An 18,170-nucleotide genomic window follows, 5' to 3' on the forward strand; every position below is an offset into this window, starting at 1 on the left:
AACGAAATATTATGGTCTGTACTAGGCTAAAGGGATATTCCGTGTATATGTACAAGGAATACACAAGGGATATCAAACGATATACAAATATTATGCAATATATATCAATCAATAAATATATATATTCGGTTTAATCTGATCCTTCGTAACAGCCGCCTCCTAATTAGTCCCACCTAATTAGATAAGCAGAGACAGATTAACCGCACTGTCCACTACTCAATGTCTGTTGTGAGGGTAGGGCAGTTCACAAAGTCAGGGGGTCATGGTCGTCATCAATAGTGTCGGGGAGCCTTGGCAACTCTATTAGCCTCGCCACGGGCCGGGTGTATATCCGCCCTTGGACGAGCACTTCTGCCGCTCTGACCTTTCCGTCGGCACCAGTGATCACTTTGCTTACGCGGCCGGCCGGCCACATAGCTCAGGGTAGTGACTGGTCGATAATCATGACGACTGTTCCTTCTGTCAAATTGTCTCTTTCTTTCACCCATTTCTGGCGGGTCTGTAGAGACGGTAGATAGTGGAGTAGGAAACTGTTCCAAAACTTGTCAGCCAGTACTTGACTGTACCTCCACATTCTTCGGCCGTTCGCTTCTTCAGGCCTGTACACTGTCTGTGGTAGCGCGGGGTCCAGCCGCCCCATCAAGAGAGTGTTGGGGGTGACTGGGTCGACATCTGCTACATCACTTGAGACGTAACCGAGGGGTTTTGAGTTCAATACTCCCTCGATCTCCGTGAGGACTGTCGTTAGGACTTCCTCCGCCACGGTCTGGGCCCCAAGCACGGCGTACAGGGCTGTCTTTATTGAACGTACTTCTCGTTCCCAAGTTCCACCGAAGTGAGGTGCATTCGGGGGATTAAACTGGAAATCAATCTGGTATGGAGCGAGGTGGGTCTTAAGTTCTGGGCCCATAGCTTGGAAGCTCTCTCTCAGCTCTCTTTCTCCGCCTTTGAAGTTTGTCCCGTGATCAGACAATAATATAGACGGTTTCCCTTTCCGCGATGTGAATCTTCGGAAGGCCATAAGGAATGAGTCTGTGCTCATGGTTGGAAGGAGTTCTATGTGTATCGCTCGGGTGGTCATGCATTTGAATACAATACCCCACCGCTTCTCGGTCCCTCTTCCTTTCTTTACATACAGCGGGCCGAAACAGTCCATACCGGTGGAGTGAAAAGGCTTGTCGCCGAGTCGGAGGCGACAGGGGGGTAGGTCAGCCATCCGGGGTATACTGGGCTGTGCTCGCCATTTACGACAGTCTAGACAAGTCCGCTGGAAGCGTCGTACTGCTTCTCTCCCTTGCAGTATCCAATAACGACGTCTGATCTCCGCAAAGACTCTCTCTGCCCCGGCGTGGTGCACGTCCTCGTCGTATTTCTTTATGATAAGCTCTGTGACCTTGTGTCGGCTGTTTAAGACTATCGGGTACTTGACGTCATCCGGTAAGTCTGGGGCTCTCCTCAGACGACCACCCACTCTGATGAGATTATGGGCGTCGCTCTCAGGGGCTAAGTGGAGCAATCTGCTGTCTGACGGGACTGGCTTTGATCCCTGTAGACAGTCTAGCTCGACAGTGAAGCGCCAGACTAGTCCTAATGTCATTTCTTGGGCTTCTCCTGGGATGGTCGCCATCCAGGTCTCGCTGCTTGCTGCCTTGTCCTCGGGGGAGAGGCTGCGCAATACTTGAGGGTCGCTGCTGGCCCACTGCCGGAGATCAAAGCCGCCTTTGATCAGGGAGGCGCAGAGCTTGAGTAGGAGGGCCTCTGCTTCTTCTGGTGTCGAGACACTTTGCAGACAGTTGTCCACGTAGAAACTATTTCCTACACTTTGTCGGACCTCTTCATCAGCTGCTGGGTCCTCTGCGACGTGTTTTTGCAGTGCAAACGTAGCACAGCATGGGCTGCATGTGGTTCCGAAAGGGAGGACTTCCCATTGATAGATGGATGGTTGTTCGTCCCCGATCCTCTCTTTCCATAAGAACCGCAGCAGGGGCTTGTCCTCCTCCACTAGTCGCACCTGCAGGAACATCCCTTTGATGTCGCCGCTGATGGCCACCTTGTCTTGGCGGAAACGTAGTAACACGCCTAGTAGAGAGGGGCCGAGTGTTGGGCCGGGCAAGAGCTCTTTATTCAGATTTTGTGATCCGATCTGGTAGCTGCAGTTGAAAACAATACGATCCTTGCCGTTGTGGTGGACTTTGTGGTGCGGCACGTACCATGGTTCGTTCGTCTGATCGGCCTCTTTAATGTCAATTTTCTTTATGTGTCCCGCTGTGATTAGCTTGTCAATCTCAGCGCGGTACACAGTCTCTTGAGCGGGGTCTCTGGCTAGGCGCCGCTCTGTGTTCAATAGATACCGCTCCGTCGCTTCTTTTGGGGCGTGGAAGGTAGGCATACCCTCTCGCCTCAGGAGTGGAGTTGCGTATCTCATCACTCCGTTGACTTTGACTCTCTTTGTCCCCCGCTCGAGGAGGGCTATAGCATAAATATCTTCCTTGGAACGAATGTCTTTCTTTTCGTTCTTAAAGGGCATTGTCTCTAGTGTCCATAGCCTCTCGACATGCTGTAGGAGGGTGGTGTCTTCTTCTGTCACTCTGGAGTGGAGGCAGCTAGTGGCTGCTGTTCGGTTAGGAGACCTAGCGAGGGGGCCTTGTAGTGTCCATCCTAGGCGGGTCTCGACTGCTGCAGGACAGCCTCTGGGCCCAGTGTGGACCCGGTCCATCGGGACGATGAGGTGTGCATGGTCGGATCCTATCAGCAGGGTCGGGGTGGCACCGTCTATGAGCGGTATAGGTAGTTGACGCAGGTGCACATATTTATCCATCAGCTTGGCGATGGGGTAGGTGTACTGCGACAGGCCTATGTCTTGGCTGGTGAAAGCGTTAGTGATCCTATACCGTCTCTCTGGCTGCCCGCTTGCTGCGATAGTGAAGGAGACATTCTCGCCCTTTATCGTCTTTAGGTCTCTTCTTATTGTCCGAATCGTCATCGTTTCTTCGCTCCCCCGCAGCCCCAGCTGGGCCGCAGCGGACGCGAGGAGAAGGGTCTTCTCTGACCCGTCGTCAAGGACGGCGTAGGTGTCCATGACCTTGTCTTGGTAACTCAATGTTACGCGGACCACCTTCAAGAGCACCCGGGCGCCCCCGCTGCTGGCGGGGTCAATGTACATAACACTTGCCTTTGTGCTGCTTGAGGGTGCAGGCTTTCTTCTGTTACTGTCATGTAGGACGTCCAAGTGGGCTCCGTCGCACCGACTACACCTCTTCTTTAAGCGGCAATCCATGTGACTGCGCGCACATCGGTAACAGCGTCGGTTGGACTTTATCCATTGACTCACCTCGTCGGCGGTCATCTTCTTGAACGTGTCACAGTGTGACAGCCCGTGTTCCTTTTCGTAGTACGGGCACACAATCTTCCACTTCTCTTTCATCGAGGGGGTACTGTGGGTCTTGTTGCTCGGTACTGATTCTGCTTGGTGCATGACGGTCACCAGTCTGCGGCCATCGTTTGCTCTCCTAGGTCCCTCTCTGGAGCTTGGTGTGCTCCGCACGAACGTATCCAACCGTAGGCTGTTGACTTCTCTCGCCAGGAAGTCGGCTAGGTCTAGGAGGGATGGCTCGGGACCGTTAGGATCACGGTGGTCTCTTTGCCGCCTGAAGCGCTCTTGTCGGGCGGGCAGAAGCTTCTCTAAAATCCTCTCGACATTAGAGTTTGCGTGCAGTTCGTACATACCCTTTTCCTTTTGCGCCCCCAGCATCCCTACCAGGGATTGTACCTTGATAGACAGGTCATCTAGTGAACGATTGTCTGTGGCTGGGGGTAGACGGTCAATATTCCTTATCTCTTGTATTACGTAGTCCCATATGCGTCTATATCTTTGGTCGAGTGCTGCTAGAGCCGCGGTGTATGGGGTAGTAGAGGTGGAATATGCCAGCGCTATATTGTGCGCTCGGGGCACCTTGAGGTGCTTGAGTAGGATAGCATATTTGTACGGTTCATCAGCTACATCGGACATCATTGTCTCTAAGCACATTCGTAGCTCTGTGTACTGTGCTCTGTTCTCGTGTGTGAAGTCCGGGAACGTCGGTGTGCCAAGGTACGATGCCATGGATGGCTGGCACATCGGTGAGCGTTGGAGGAGAGGCCTTCTAGGCGAGTCTCCTCTTACGTGTCGTGGTGGGCTGGTACCTGCTGGGTACCAAGGCCCGCGTACCCAGGTGCTGTTCCTCGGGGCTGGTCGTGCGTCAAGCTCACCCGTGAATAGAGTCGGGGGTCTGTAGCGCAGAGCCGCGGGGGTAAAGTCTGGGCTGTACTGGACCTCCTGGTCCTGTGGAGTACTGTGATGCTGTTGGGCTTGACTCTCCTCCTCTCCCTCTTCTTCTTCCTCTGGCAGGTCATCTAGATCCTGTAGTCGTCTATTTAGCCTCTCCGCGGTATAGACCGGTTCTTCCCTGTAGCTGGGTCTCGCTTGGACCGGTCGGGGAAGGGGTTCGGAGCGGGGTATAGGCTCTCTCTGGTGGTCGGGCTCAGGGTCGCTTGATCGGGTAGGGGAGGGTGCCCTTGACCCTTGTCTTGACGAGGCCCTGGAGCCCCGTGCGGAGGGAGGGGGGGTTGCCCTGGTAATCAGCTGCTCCATTATCTGCGCTTGTAATCGGTCGCGCTCGGCTTCGCGCTTGGTGAGAGCGAGGTCGCGCTCTGCTTCTCGTTGGGCACCGGCGGCGGCGCGCTGGGCTTCGGCGCGGCCTCTTCCCATATTCTCTTCCGTCTGGAGGCGTCTAATCTCTAGGCGTATGCGGTCTTCGTCACTCCGTTGCTGCGCTTGAAGGCGTTCTCTTTCCCTGGAAGAATGTTCGCGCTCGCTAAGTGTCTGTGCTTGGAGTCGATCGCGCTCGGTTGAGGCTGCCAGGCTGGCGATGAAGGCCTGCGCCAGCATCTTGTCCGCCTCGCTGGGGGAAGACGCTGGTTGAGGTGATCTGCTCCTGGTAGTACTCGTTGGAGATCCGTTCTCCTGTGGCGTATCGAGGAGATCCATCTCCGGGGTGCGCGTCCCTTCTTGTGGTGGGTCGGGTTCCATCCCTGGAGGGCTTTCTTTATCCTGGAGCTCTCCGGAGACTACTTCTTATATATCAATCAATAAATATATATATATTCGGTTTAATCTGATCCTTCGTAACAGGTATGCTTTGCCGAAGTAACGCGCTCTTTCTGTCCCTTTCCTGTTTAGATTTTAACTTAGCAGCTCCGCTTTCCCACCGTAACTTTTTTATCCATGTTTTTTGAGTCTCATATGATCATACAGTACTACTCGAGTCTTAGCCTACTTGATCAACTTGCAAGTGCAATTCTCACGGTCAGTGGTCACCTGACCTGACCTGACAGTGACCCCTGGACCTGGACGTCAGTGTCACGTAGACTCAATGGGTCTCATTCCCGAAAATCTTTCAAAGATATATTCTGGAAGACTTATCTTGGAACCACTGAGACATAATCTATGACAAGTACACTCAGAGTCCTGAACGTGCTGGAGATATGTCTTAAGTGGCTGAAACGGTTGCAGAAATGATATGATCTGATATCTGCTTGGAGAATGGCATTCTGTCGTAAACTCCAAAGCGTGTTCCCGTTCAGGTCATTTGCATACAAACCACGCCCCCGACAGTCCTTATAAAGCAACTGGTGACGCAGCTGTGTGAAATGGAATGGCGGAAGTGCTTTGAGAGCCGCGTGATTACGAAACCTAGCGTCAGTCAGTGCCAATCAGAGAGCGTCTCCGAGAAATACGGCTAGGTTTCATAATCACGCTTGCGCCCATCAAAACTAGATTAGATTAATGTATTGGCATCATATACAGCTCGCGGTACACACCTGCCGCAGCGCGCGCGCACACACACGCGCGCGCGCAGTACTGTATATGAATGAATGAATGACATATAATATATATAGCCTACGGGCCGGCGGGCGTAATGAATGAACGCAGTATGGTTTATTATTCCATAATTAAGCCTATAGGCTACTGTTTCTAAATATTTCGCCAGATTTCGGCCTATTTAAGACATATTAGGGCTGGGAGTGGGAGTCCTCAAATTTTCCTGAGATCTTATTTGAGAGCAGATCTAAGAGTGCTGAGGAGCACACTTAAATATGCTCTCAGCCCACGATCAAATCTCATGATTGATTGACTAATTTAAAATGTTATTATAACTTGACAGACTGTGTTCTCATAGTGATTCCTTCACGTCAACGCTACAGGCCTCCTTGGAATTAATTACTTAATCATAATTAAAATAAATATGACAATATTTGTACGATAAGAAATTACGAATTTGATGTCGGAAAAATAAATAATATGGATTCATCTGATCACAGGGCAGCTGGATTAACCATATCTGAACCAGCTATTTTGGACAAATAATTACTCAGATATTCAAACACAATTATGCAATTATTGTGAAATGATTGAAAATAATAATAATTGAATGCCTTCTGTGGAATTTGTATTTCTTATTTGTTACACATCTGTTTTAATGATTAATTATATACATTTGAAAGAATGCAGGTCAACATGCAATGTATCCCATTGATTGGTATACAATGGGACAGACCTTTGTTTGATTGATTGATTGAAAACTTCATTAACAGATTGCAGAATGGGTACAGTACAGCTCAATTACATAAGGGGATGCAGACCAGAGAAAGAATTTCGTCTTGTTTACATCAGGGTCCCCCATTTTCAATTCATCATAACATATACAGTATGACACACATGACACAGATAGACAGTACTGCTACATCTATACATTTATGACATACCAGATTTGCAAATACAGTACTGTTTGTGATACAAAAAGAGTCCAGAAAAGAGAGTACATTTGACGTAGAAACTGTTGGAGGAGGTTGGGTAGGGGTGGGTGGGGGATAGACTTACACTGTACAAGCAAAACTGTACATTGGAATATTGACAAAACCATACTTGGTCATTTACTGTACATTGGAGGGGGTTGATATAGCTATAAACCTGCATTCCTTCGAATATATCATTAATCAATTAAACTTATATTGAAATACACTATATAGCCTATACACCAACACTGAAATGACAGTGGATAAATAAATAAGAACTAAAGCTAATCGGTGGAAATAGACTGCATTAATATTCCATAACAAGTCTTGTGTGCGCCTACGAATGAACAGTAGCCTATAGGCTTAATTATGGAATAATAAGCCATACTGCGTTCATTCATTACGCCCGCCGTAGGCTATATATATTATATGTCATTCATTCATTCATATACAGTACTGCACGCGCGCGTGTGTGTGTGTCTGTGTGTGCGCGCGCGCTGCGGCAGGTGTGTACCGCGAGCTGTATATGATGCCAATACATTAATCTAATCTAGTTTTGATGGGCGCAAGCGTGATTACGAAACCTAGCCGCATTTCTCGGAGACGCTCTCTGATTGGCACTGACTGACGCTAGGTTTCGTAATCACGCGGCTCGCAAAGCACTTCCGCCATTCCATTTCACACAGCTGCGTCACCAGTTGCCTTATAAGGAGCTATGGAGGCGGTGTTTTGTATGCAAATGAGCTGAACGGGAACGCGCTTTGGAGTTTACGACAGAATGCCATTCTCCAAGCAGATATCAGATGAGATCATATAATTTCTGTGACCGTTTCAGCCACTTAAGACATATCTCCAGCACGTTCAGGACTCAGAGTGTACTTGTCATAGATTATGTCTCAGTGGTTCCAAGATAAATCTTCCAGAATATATCTTTGAAACATTTTCGGGAATCAGACCCAATGTCTCTCACCCCTCATTATCAAACAATCAATCATATTTGTATTTGCAATACAATTTTTTTTATAAAAATAGATAGAGAAGAGATGAGATGATACTAGTAGTCACTATAGATGCTGTGAAAGTAAACGCTGGATGAGGATCTGATTATATATATTCTTTTTTCGTATTTCTTTTATTTTTTTTACTAGTGTGTAGTGGAGGCCCCTAGTCACTAGGGGGAGCTCGATGATATCCGCTATCAGCACCGGCGGGTCTCTGCTGTCTGTCATGAATAATGATCCCAATCTGCCTCATTCGTGTCGGGGCTGCGTCTATTCTTTTACCAACGGATTTCCAGTTCTGCGTTCGTGTTCTGCGATCTGATTGGCCACTGACGTTTCTGGTGCGATCTGATTGGCCACTGACGTTTCTTAGGCGACTCTTTCGAAGTTGGTTAAGGTTAGAGTATGGAATCAGGGCTGGTGTTCTATCACCCTGCTCTAAGACAAACTCTAACCTTAACCAACTTCGAAAGAGTGCCTAAGCTTAACCGGTGAAAGAAAGAGGCGTCACACGATTGGCGCTACCAGAAACGTCAGTGGCCAATCAGAGCGCAGAACACGAACGCGGAACTGGAAATCCATTGGTAAAAGTATTCAAGCGTCGGGGCTGGGATGTGGAGATGCAAGTTTTGACTTTTTATTGCTGTTTTTACCTCAAACGGAAAACCTCAAACTCTTATGAAGAGGAGAAAAAATACTCAAGATTAGCCACTTGCAGACGGCAGGGTGTGGCGTACTGTATATTTTAGTTGATGAAATATTTTTGTTGACTAAATATTTTAGTTGATGAAATATTTTTTCATTTCAGTGTCACAGTATGACATCGATCTCAAAAAAAAAAAAAAAAAAAAAAATGCGGGGCCTCTAGTGACGAGGGGCATCCAAAAAAAAATTTAAGTTAAAAAATAAATAAAAATTATTTGGGGCCTCTAGTGACGAGGGGCCTCCAAAGAAATAAAAAATAAAAGTTAAAAAAATAATAATAATAATTTGGGGCCTCTAGTGACAAGGGGCCTCCAAAACGCCTCTAGTGACGAGGGGCCTCCAAAAAAAATTAAAACTAAAAAAAAATAAAATGTGGGGCCTCTCGTGACGAGGGGCAAAAAAAATAAAAATTACTAGAGGCCCACGGGCCGCGGCCCAAACGGCCCGGTCGTTAATCCGGCCCTGGGAAGAGGGATATCAGCAGCGAAAATGAATAGGAGGCGATGTCCCCACTGAAAACTGAAAATCAATATTGTAATTAAAATGTTTTATCAATTTGATGTTCAACAAATTTTTGTCCCCTTTGTATAAAAGAGACTAAACAATATGGGGGGTTAATAATAGTAATAGTAATATAATATTATTTATTCAATATGTTAAGGGTCAATAATATGAGAATAGGTAGCACCAGTTTACTTCCTGTTTGGGCAGAGATGTTTGACAGTGGAACACTCATCCAACTCTCTGCGTATGAGTGTGGATAGGTAGGCAAAACAGTACTGTAGGTTGGCCATACAGTATTGGGCCTAGCTGCAACAGAGTAGTAGTAGAGAGCTATAAAATGGACTTTTACAAAGTTGTGAGTTTTCTTATCTAATCAAGTAGATTTGCCCGTTTGCGAGTTTGAGCAAATAGGAGCAAACTCGTAAGTACATAGTATGGCATTTCGTGCGGCCCAGATCAGACAACTTGATCGGTATGCAGCGTGATGGAATGTGGGCTGAGAGGCGCGGTACCTTCGTCTCGAAGCCGGGCAGACAGGAGTACATGATGATGTCACCATAGGCATAGCCGTCGCCCTCGGTGATGCCGCGGGGGAGAGGGAGGGGCTTCTCGCACTCCACCAGCGCACAGGAAACAGAGGAGGGACTGGGAGACCAGATGCCACCCAGCTGATAACGGCACGGTACACAAGAAAGGAGAGGAAATTAGACACCGTTTCTTAGCAAATGCTTCACTAAGAGCCAGTGGAGAGTGATGCGTTCAGACAATAGGCTTCTGGGAAGTTTGATTGATTGATTGAAAAGTTTATTAACAGATTGCAGAATGGGTACACTACAGTACAGCTCAAAACATACAATTGTTAAGGGGATGCAGACCAGAGAAAGACTTTCGTCTTGTTTACATCAGGGTCCCCCATTTTCAATTCATCATATGACACACACGACATACAGATAGACAGTACTGCTACATCTATATATTTATGACATACCAGATTTGCAAATACAGTACTGTTTGTGATACTAAAAAAATCCAGAAAGAGTGTATATACATTTGACATAGAAGCTGTACATTGGAGGAGGTTAGGTAGGTGGGGTGGGGTTGGGTGGGGCTGTACATTGGAGGTGGGGGGGGGGGGGGGGGCACTGTACACTGTACATTGGAATACTGACATACATTTGACATAGAAACTGTACATTGGAGGAGGTTGGGTAGGTGGGGTTGGGTGGGGCTGTACATTGGAGGTGGGGGGGGGGGGGGTTGGGTAGGGGGGGGGCACTGTACATTGGAATACTGACAAGGCCATACTTGGTCTTTACTGTACAACTGGGTTAGGACATTTGTAGGGGCCAGTTTCGAATTGCAGTCTCCCGTAGGTGTTCTTTGAGAGTGTTTTTGAAGGTGGGTAGTGATTCACATTCCTTTACAGCTTTGGGTAGGGCGTTCCACATTGATGTGGCATAATTGCGAAACGTGTTTAGTCCCTTGTTTGAGCCGAATCTGGGTTTTACATGATTTGTGGAGCTCCCTCTGGTGTTGTGATCGTGGTATTCACTGACCTTTGGGAAGTATTTTGACATGTACATGGGTACCTTAGTCGTATAGTGTATCTTGTAGACCAGGCCCATTGCAAGTTGCTGTACTCTGTTGTCTACTCTAAGCCATCCTAGGTTGGCAAAGTGGGCAGGGGTGAGGTGGGTTCTAGGAGTCAGGTCAAGCAGTAGTCTGACTAGTTTGTTTTGAGATGTTTGTAATTTGGTTTTTAGTGCCTTTGAGGTGCTTTGGTACCATGAGGTGCAAGCATAGTCGTAGTACCCTTGAATGAGTGCTACAAGAATCGAGTTCGTTGGTTGACCTTTTTTATTACATTGGATGCCATTTTGTCACAGGAAAGATTAGCCTCTAGGATGGAACCCAGGTAGGTAATTTCATCTTTCCTTGTGACAATATTGTCACCCACTGTAACTGAGAAGCCGTCGGTCTTGCTGAGTTTGTTATTTGAACCGAAGAGAATGGACTCTGTTTTGCCCATGTGTAACGATCGTTTGTTATCAGCGAGCCATATGCAGATTTTGCCTAGTTCCGAGCTGAGGGTTTTTTCAACCTGTAACTTGTTCTTGTCAGAGACCAGCAGGGCTGAGTCGTCCGCAAACAGGAACAAGTTGCAGTCACAAGCTGACGACATGTCATTTGCATAAATTAGGAACAGTAGCGGTCCTAGTATGCTTCCTTGTGGAACACCACAGTTCTCTGTGAGGGGGGGGGATAGGGTACCGTTTACCTCCACCATCTGTTCTCTCCCCTCCAGGTAGGATTGTATCCAGCTCACTGATAAACTATCAAAACCAATTGCTTTTAGCTTGTCAATCAGAATGGTGTGATTGACAGTGTCGAAGGCCTTTTGTAGGTCTAGCATGACCATGCCGCAGTATTTGCCCGCTCATGGTTTTATTTAATTTATCCTTTAAAAAGGAAATTATTTTAGCTCAGTTAGTTTTCTCATTTGGAAACTAACTATTTATACAAGCTTCATGTCTATAACCATTCCAAGAGATTTGCCGACCATTTCACATTGATACAATACTAGCAGTTCTCACCGCCGTAAGTTCCGTAGTATCGTAAATTGTAAAATCACTGCATGACTTCAACTAGCGTGTTCTTCGTGTTTCAAGTTGTTTTGGTGACTGGGGGAATGATCCCAAACACGGGCTTATATACCTGGCACTCAGCTTGCGCCGACCCCTTCAGGTAGAAGCCGGGCGGGCAGGAGAGAGTGAGGGTGCCCCCGACGGGTGTGAAGTCCTTCCCGGTGACGGCGAGGTGGGGGACGGGGAGGCGGGCGGGTAGGCGGCACGCGGCGGGACGACAGCGCACGCTGTGTTTGGACCACGAGCCGTCACTCTGGCAGGACAGCGAGGTGGTCTGGGTGGCGAGCTCATAGCCCTCCTCACACCTGAGGACAGACACACAGCCCCGGGGGGGGGGGGGGGGGGGGGGGATTTACAGAACTCTGTTTGTCTGAGGAAAGCGACAGTTGCGATTGGAGAGAAAAAGGAAAGAGGGCGGGTTTGAGATAGGTCAATTACATCCGATCACATAAATCAGGGCTAAAAAGCAATACAGGGCTCAGACAAACAAAACATATAAAGAGGTTAACCATCTTCATCATCTGGCATCAAAATACTATTCACCTGGGAAATAAAGATAGATTACATTTTACACTAGTTGGCCGGGAATCTCTTCGGCTGAACATCCCTATCACGATGATGTACGTACCTCCTTTTCTTTGAACCTTTGCATAGAAAGGTGTTACTGTATGCAGTATGTATGCATTCAGACTATTATATACGTTTACCAGCTCAACCTTTTCTAATTCATTATAATATGTCTTTGTTATTATAAGCCTATAAGGTGACCTATTGGGATGTTAGATCTGATTTTATATGTCTGCACTTTATGTGCTTATTTTGTGCCCGTCTTTTTTCTGTTGTGAAGCACTTTGAGCTGCAATTTTTTTATACAAATAAAGTGTATTATTATTAGTACCTGTATGTGATCTGGCCGGGGAAGGTGAAGTTGTCTCCAGACACCCGAGCGTGGGGCACAGACGGAGGCGTCCCACAGCCGACGGGCTCACAGCTGATCCTGGGCTCCCCCCACCGGCCGTCAAAGCCACAGGAGAGGTGCGGGAACCCCCTCGCCCGATACCCTGGCCGGCACCTGTATATGACCATGTCGGAGAACGTGGTGCTGCCGCCCTGCAGGACGGCGTTGGGCACCACAGGCGGGGCGACGGTGCACCTTCCCCGGCTGCACACCGGCACCCCGGGGCTCCACATCCCTCCCTTCTCGCACACCGCCGACGCGGGTCCCAGGACCCTGTAGCCGTCGTCACAGCGGAAGTGCGCCCGGTCTCCACAGGCGTTGCCGCGGCCGAGTGCCGCCCCGTGCCGCACCGCCGGCGGGGCGCAGACGCAGGGGCGGCACTGGGGGACGGCGCCCACCCACAGCCCCTGGGCGGAGCACCGCAGCACCGGGTCCCCGAATACCTCGTAGCCGTCGAAGCAGACGTACTCCACCACGTCGTCGTAGTCGAAGCCGGAGCCGTTCAGGAAGCCGTGGCTGATGTCCTCCGGCGGGTCGCAGGTGACGACGTCGCAGCGAGGCGCCGGCTTGTCCCACAGTCCGTCCCCCCGGCAGACGCGCGCGGGGTCACCGCTGAGGGCGTACCCCGCGTCGCACGCATACCTCACCTCGCCGTTGAAGCCAAAGTCCGAGCCCGACACGCGGCCGTTGGCGATCGGTGACGGTTTTCCACAGCGGGCCGGTACGCAAGCAGGAAGCTTATTGCTCCAGGTGCCGTCGGCTCGGCAGGTACTGACAGACTCCCCGCTTAACAGGAAGCCAGGCCGGCAGCTAAGCTGTAATTGGTTGTTGTAGGTATACTCCGCCCCCTTAACAGTGATGTCACTGGGTACTTTAGGCGGACCGCAGGAGACCGGTTCACACCAGGGCTTCTCGCCGTCCCACGTGCCATCCGCCTGGCAGGTGACGGTATTCGCTCCTTTGAGGACAAAGCCGGAACCGCACTCGTAACTTAGGACCCCGGAATAAACAAAGGAACTTCCGTGAGCCGTACCGTTAGCGATGGCCCCCGGGTCACCGCAGGAGACGGGCCGGCAGACCGGGGCGTGGTCGGTCCACAGTCGACCCGACACACACTGCCGGACGGCGTCCCCCTCCAGAGCGTACCCCTCCTCGCAGCCGTACTCCACCAGACTTCCCAGGGAAGTATCGGTCACGTTCACCCAGCCGTGTTCCGGAGTTGGAGGCGTGTCGCACTCCGCCGGGACGCACGCGGGGGCCGAGGCGTTCCAGCCCCCGTCCTCCTGACACACGAGGGTAGTAGGGGTGGTGAGGTCGTAGCCCTTCTGACAGCGATACGTTATCAGCGTCCCGTGCAGGAAGCTCATGTCCATGGGCGAGGCTAACACCGGGACGCCCCCTCTCGCCGACAGCTCCATACTGGGGTCCGTCACTCTGACATACTCCCCAAAGTCAATGTGTGGCGGCAGGCCACAGTCTGAAGGGACACACACGGGATCGGGGCTGGACCAGTCAAACTCCTCGCAGGTCAAATGGTTCTGACCCACCAGCTGGAACCCGGGAAAACAACTGTAGAAAATGGTGACACCAAATCTATGATCCTGCCCCTCTACAAAGCCATTGTCGATGGGCTTGGGTGGGGTGCAGGATATCTGTACGCATGCGGGCGGCGCCAAGTCCCACTCCCCATTGGCCAGGCATTTCAGAGTCTCTGGGCCTTGGAGACGGTAACCGCGGAGACACGAGTAGTTGACGCCGTGGTTGAACTGGAGTTTCGTGTACGTCTTCTTCCCATTGGCTATCTCTCTAGGAACAGAGCATTCGATGGGTCGACAGGAAGGCACCCCTCCGATCCAGAGTCCGTTCTCACCGCAGAGGACCGTGGTGTTTCCCACCAAGGTATATCCAGGCTTACAGCCGTACACGGCGGTGCTGAGGTACATCAGACCCTGGACGTCCACAATGCCACTGGCAATCTCCACAGGCTGAGGACACTCCACCGGGACGCACTCCGGGTGCGGGCTGCTCCACTGCCCGTCGGCCAGACAGGAAACGGACGCCTCCCTCCTCAGCGTGAAGCCGTCCATGCACGAGTAGGTCACCAGCGAGCCGAAGTAGGACAGGGACGAGGAGGGGTCCCCGAACGCCACCTCGGGCGGCGGCCCGCAGAGCACCCGCTTGCACACCGGGAAGGTGTCGTTCCATTCCCGGGACGGGGTGCAACGGAGGATCCGCGCGCCACGGAGGACGTAGCCCTCCTCGCAGGACAGCTCCACGGTGCCCGAGTCCGAGTCCAGGCCCCTCAGGACCAGGTGGTTCTCCTCCAGCGGCGGCTCCGGGCACCGGACCGGCGAGCAGCGCGGGCGCCTCGTCTTGTCCCACTTGCCGTACTTCAGGCAGGTCCAGACGGGGTCCCCGGTCAGCTCGTAGCCCTCGTCGCACGCGTACTCCACCCTCCGGCCCACCTCGAAGACGGAGCCGCGGTAGTGTCCGCGGACGACGTCGGGAGGCGGCTCGCAGGTCTGGAGGACGCAGGAGGGAGGGTCGTTGCTGGACCACTGCCGGTTGGCCTGGCACACGCGCTCCGGGCGGCCCGTCAGCCTGTAGCCGGCGTCGCAGGCGTACGTCACCCTGCTGTTGAAGATGGGCCTCTGCCCTTTGCTCTGCGGAAGGAGAAGCACACGTAGGAGAATACTCAGGAGAATTATTAGAGATATTATAAACCTTTCTGTTACATTACTATATATTAATAATTTCTTGTGTAATTTCACGAGACGCACCTGGATGAATCCGTTCCGAAGCGGGGGGGGGATGGTGCAGGCCACCGGCATGCAGGCGGGCAGAGGTCCCCCCCACTCCCCGTTGGCCTTACACGTCCTCCTCTTCTCCCCTCGGATCACGTAGCCTTTGTCACAGCTGTACGCCACCATAGCTCCAAAACTATAGTTGGTACCGCTCACGTAGCCCCGCTCGATGCCGCCTGGCCTGGAGCACCTCACCGGCACACAGCCGACATCGTAGGGCGAGGGCTCCCACTCTCCTCCCATCATGCACCTCAGCGTTGCCGTGGTGTTGAGCGTGAACCCCTCCTCGCATTTGTAGCTGACCTCCGTGTTGCTGGTGTACTTGGGCTTGTTGACCGAGTCCAGGATGGCGTGGGGAAGGTTGGGCGGCCGCTGGCAGAAGTTTGCGATGCAGCGAGGGACCTCCAGCCCGTCGGGGGGCGCCCACGCGCCCCGGGCGTTGCACACCATCTTGGAGTTGTTGCCGGCGGTGTAGCCGTCGGTGCAGTAGTAGTTGGCCGTGTCTCCGTACAGCTGGTGGCTGTCGTAGGGCTCGGCGTGGTCGATGGCGGGCGGGGGGCCGCAGGAACGCGGCACGCACTGGGCGGAGCTGTTGCTCCACTGGCCAATCGGAAGACACTCCCGGGTCTCTGGGCCAATCAGGGTGTAGCTGTAAGGGAAGGGCACCAATGAAAAATGAGCACAGGAAATAATAAGACATGATGCTGAAACACAACAAACAGCAGCAGTGCTATTACTGTCCGTTAATGTCGCACCAAACGACCAAATAGAATTCCAGTCTGAAAAACTACTTGACAATAAAGACCTTTCTGATTCTGATTAACACAGCAAATCATGTTTTCATTGCACTTTTCCCATACATCAAATATGGCTTCATGATATCAAATATGGGCTTATTTTGTGATATTATGAAGCTGTGCGTTTTCATGTAACCAAACCAATGCAGCAGCTGAGGGGACTTGGATGGTATTTACCCTTCTTTGCAGAGGTAGTGCACCAGGTTCCCCAGGGAGAAGTCATGTCCCTGGGCCTCAGCGTCCCTCAGGGCGGGCGGGGGACCACACAGGATGCTGGCACAGCGCGGGGCGGGGTGGCTCCACTCCCCCGTCGCCTCGCACACCACCTCCATGGATCCCTGCGGCCTTCACACACACACGCCACTTACTCTACACACTCAAGATTCTACCGGGCTCGACCGCCTCGTAGCTATACCGTCTGTGTGAATTGTGCTCGATGATGAACGGGGTTCAGAACTCATGACAAGATAAGAGGTCACGTAGGGTTCACACAGCGCCTCGTAGAAAGACTTACAGTAAGACAGCTACCCACAGTCATTTAGCAAGTCATCAATCAGTAGTAAACATGTAATTTAGCAAGTCATCAACAATAACTAAGTGAACATGTAATTTAGCAAGTCATCAATCAGTAGTAAACATGTAATTTAGCAAGTCATCAATCAGTAAGTAAACGTATATCTGTCTGTCTGTCTGTCTGTCTGTCTGTCTGTCTGTCTGTCTGTCTGTCTGTCTGTCTGTCTGTCTGTCTGTCTGTCTGTCTGTCTGTCTGTCTGTCTGTCTGTCTGTCTGTCTGTCTGTCCAACTAATATCAACAATAATAATAACAATAACAACAATAATAAACAAAAATACTTTCTATTTTATACTTATATTATACTTATTTTATACTATATTTGTATTTTATCTAGCACACTCTCAGGAGCAAAACAGAAAGAAGTATTTCATGCAAAAGTATTCTGTATTTCTGTATGACAACTAATAAAGAAACTTGAACTTGAACTTGAATAATAATAATAATAATAATAATAATAATAATAATAACGGTATGTTATTATCTCATGTCTCTTTACCTGTATCCCTCGGTACAGCTGTATCTTACAGTGGACATGAATGTGTCTCCATTGTGGACGTAGCCAGCGTTGTTTATAGATGGAGGGTCTCCACAGGTGACCGGGTGACAGTTGGGGGGCGTTCCACTCCACCTCCTACTGGACAGACACTGGTACTCATAGGGGACCTGAGGCATGTGGCCCTTCATACAACTGAGAGAGGGAGAGAGAGAGAGAGAGAGAGAGAGAGAGAGAGAGAGAGAGAGAGAGAGAGAGAGAGAGAGAGAGAGAGAGAGAGAGAGAGAGAGAGAGAGAGAGAGAGAGAGAGAGAGAGAGGGAGAGAAGTTCACAGTAGAACAATATTTACAAACTGAGAACTCGGCTATTGAAAATGTGTTTGATATAGCGACATGTAGGTGTTCTGTGATAGCATGACTGTGCCACTTTAAATTCTCCAACAACATTTTATGAGACCAATAATTGGGTAAACGATGAAGAACTGCCAACTCTCCATATTAAAAAACACAACATTTGAAATAAAATGATTGTGTCCAATTCATCACATTAGGTATCACTGGATCAACCTAGGATGGCTTAGAGTAGACGACAGAGTACAGCAACTTGCAATGGGCCTGGTCTACAAGATACACTACACGACCAAGGTACCCATGTACATGTCAAAATACTTCCCAAAGGTCAGTGAATACCACGATCACAACACCAGAGGGAGCTCCACAAATCATGTTAAACCCAGATTCGGCTCAAATAAGGGACTAAACACGTTTCGCAATTATGCCACATCAATGTGGAACGCCCTACCCAAAGCTGTAAAGGAATGTGGATCACTACCCACTTTCAAAACCTCTCTCAAGG

General features: G+C 50.2%; 1 protein-coding gene across 1 annotated transcript in view; it reads right to left on the reverse strand.

Moving 5' to 3' along the window:
* Positions 1 to 18,170, reverse strand: part of LOC311227718 (sushi, von Willebrand factor type A, EGF and pentraxin domain-containing protein 1-like) — a gene marked incomplete at its 5' end in the record, with an annotated part of 184,332 nt that overhangs the window by 93,149 nt on the left and 73,013 nt on the right. The window contains 6 exon segments of the mRNA XM_084313483.1: positions 9,557 to 9,712; positions 11,760 to 11,994; positions 12,588 to 15,310; positions 15,428 to 16,100; positions 16,426 to 16,593; positions 17,319 to 17,510. Of these exon segments, the coding sequence (XP_084169609.1) occupies positions 9,557 to 9,712; positions 11,760 to 11,994; positions 12,588 to 15,310; positions 15,428 to 16,100; positions 16,426 to 16,593; positions 17,319 to 17,510 (4,147 nt within the window).

The sequence above is a fragment of the Notolepis coatsorum genome (assembly GCF_963971535.1).
Source record: "Notolepis coatsorum genome assembly, chromosome: 4".
In the NCBI taxonomy this organism is placed as follows: domain Eukaryota; kingdom Metazoa; phylum Chordata; class Actinopteri; order Aulopiformes; family Paralepididae; genus Notolepis; species Notolepis coatsorum.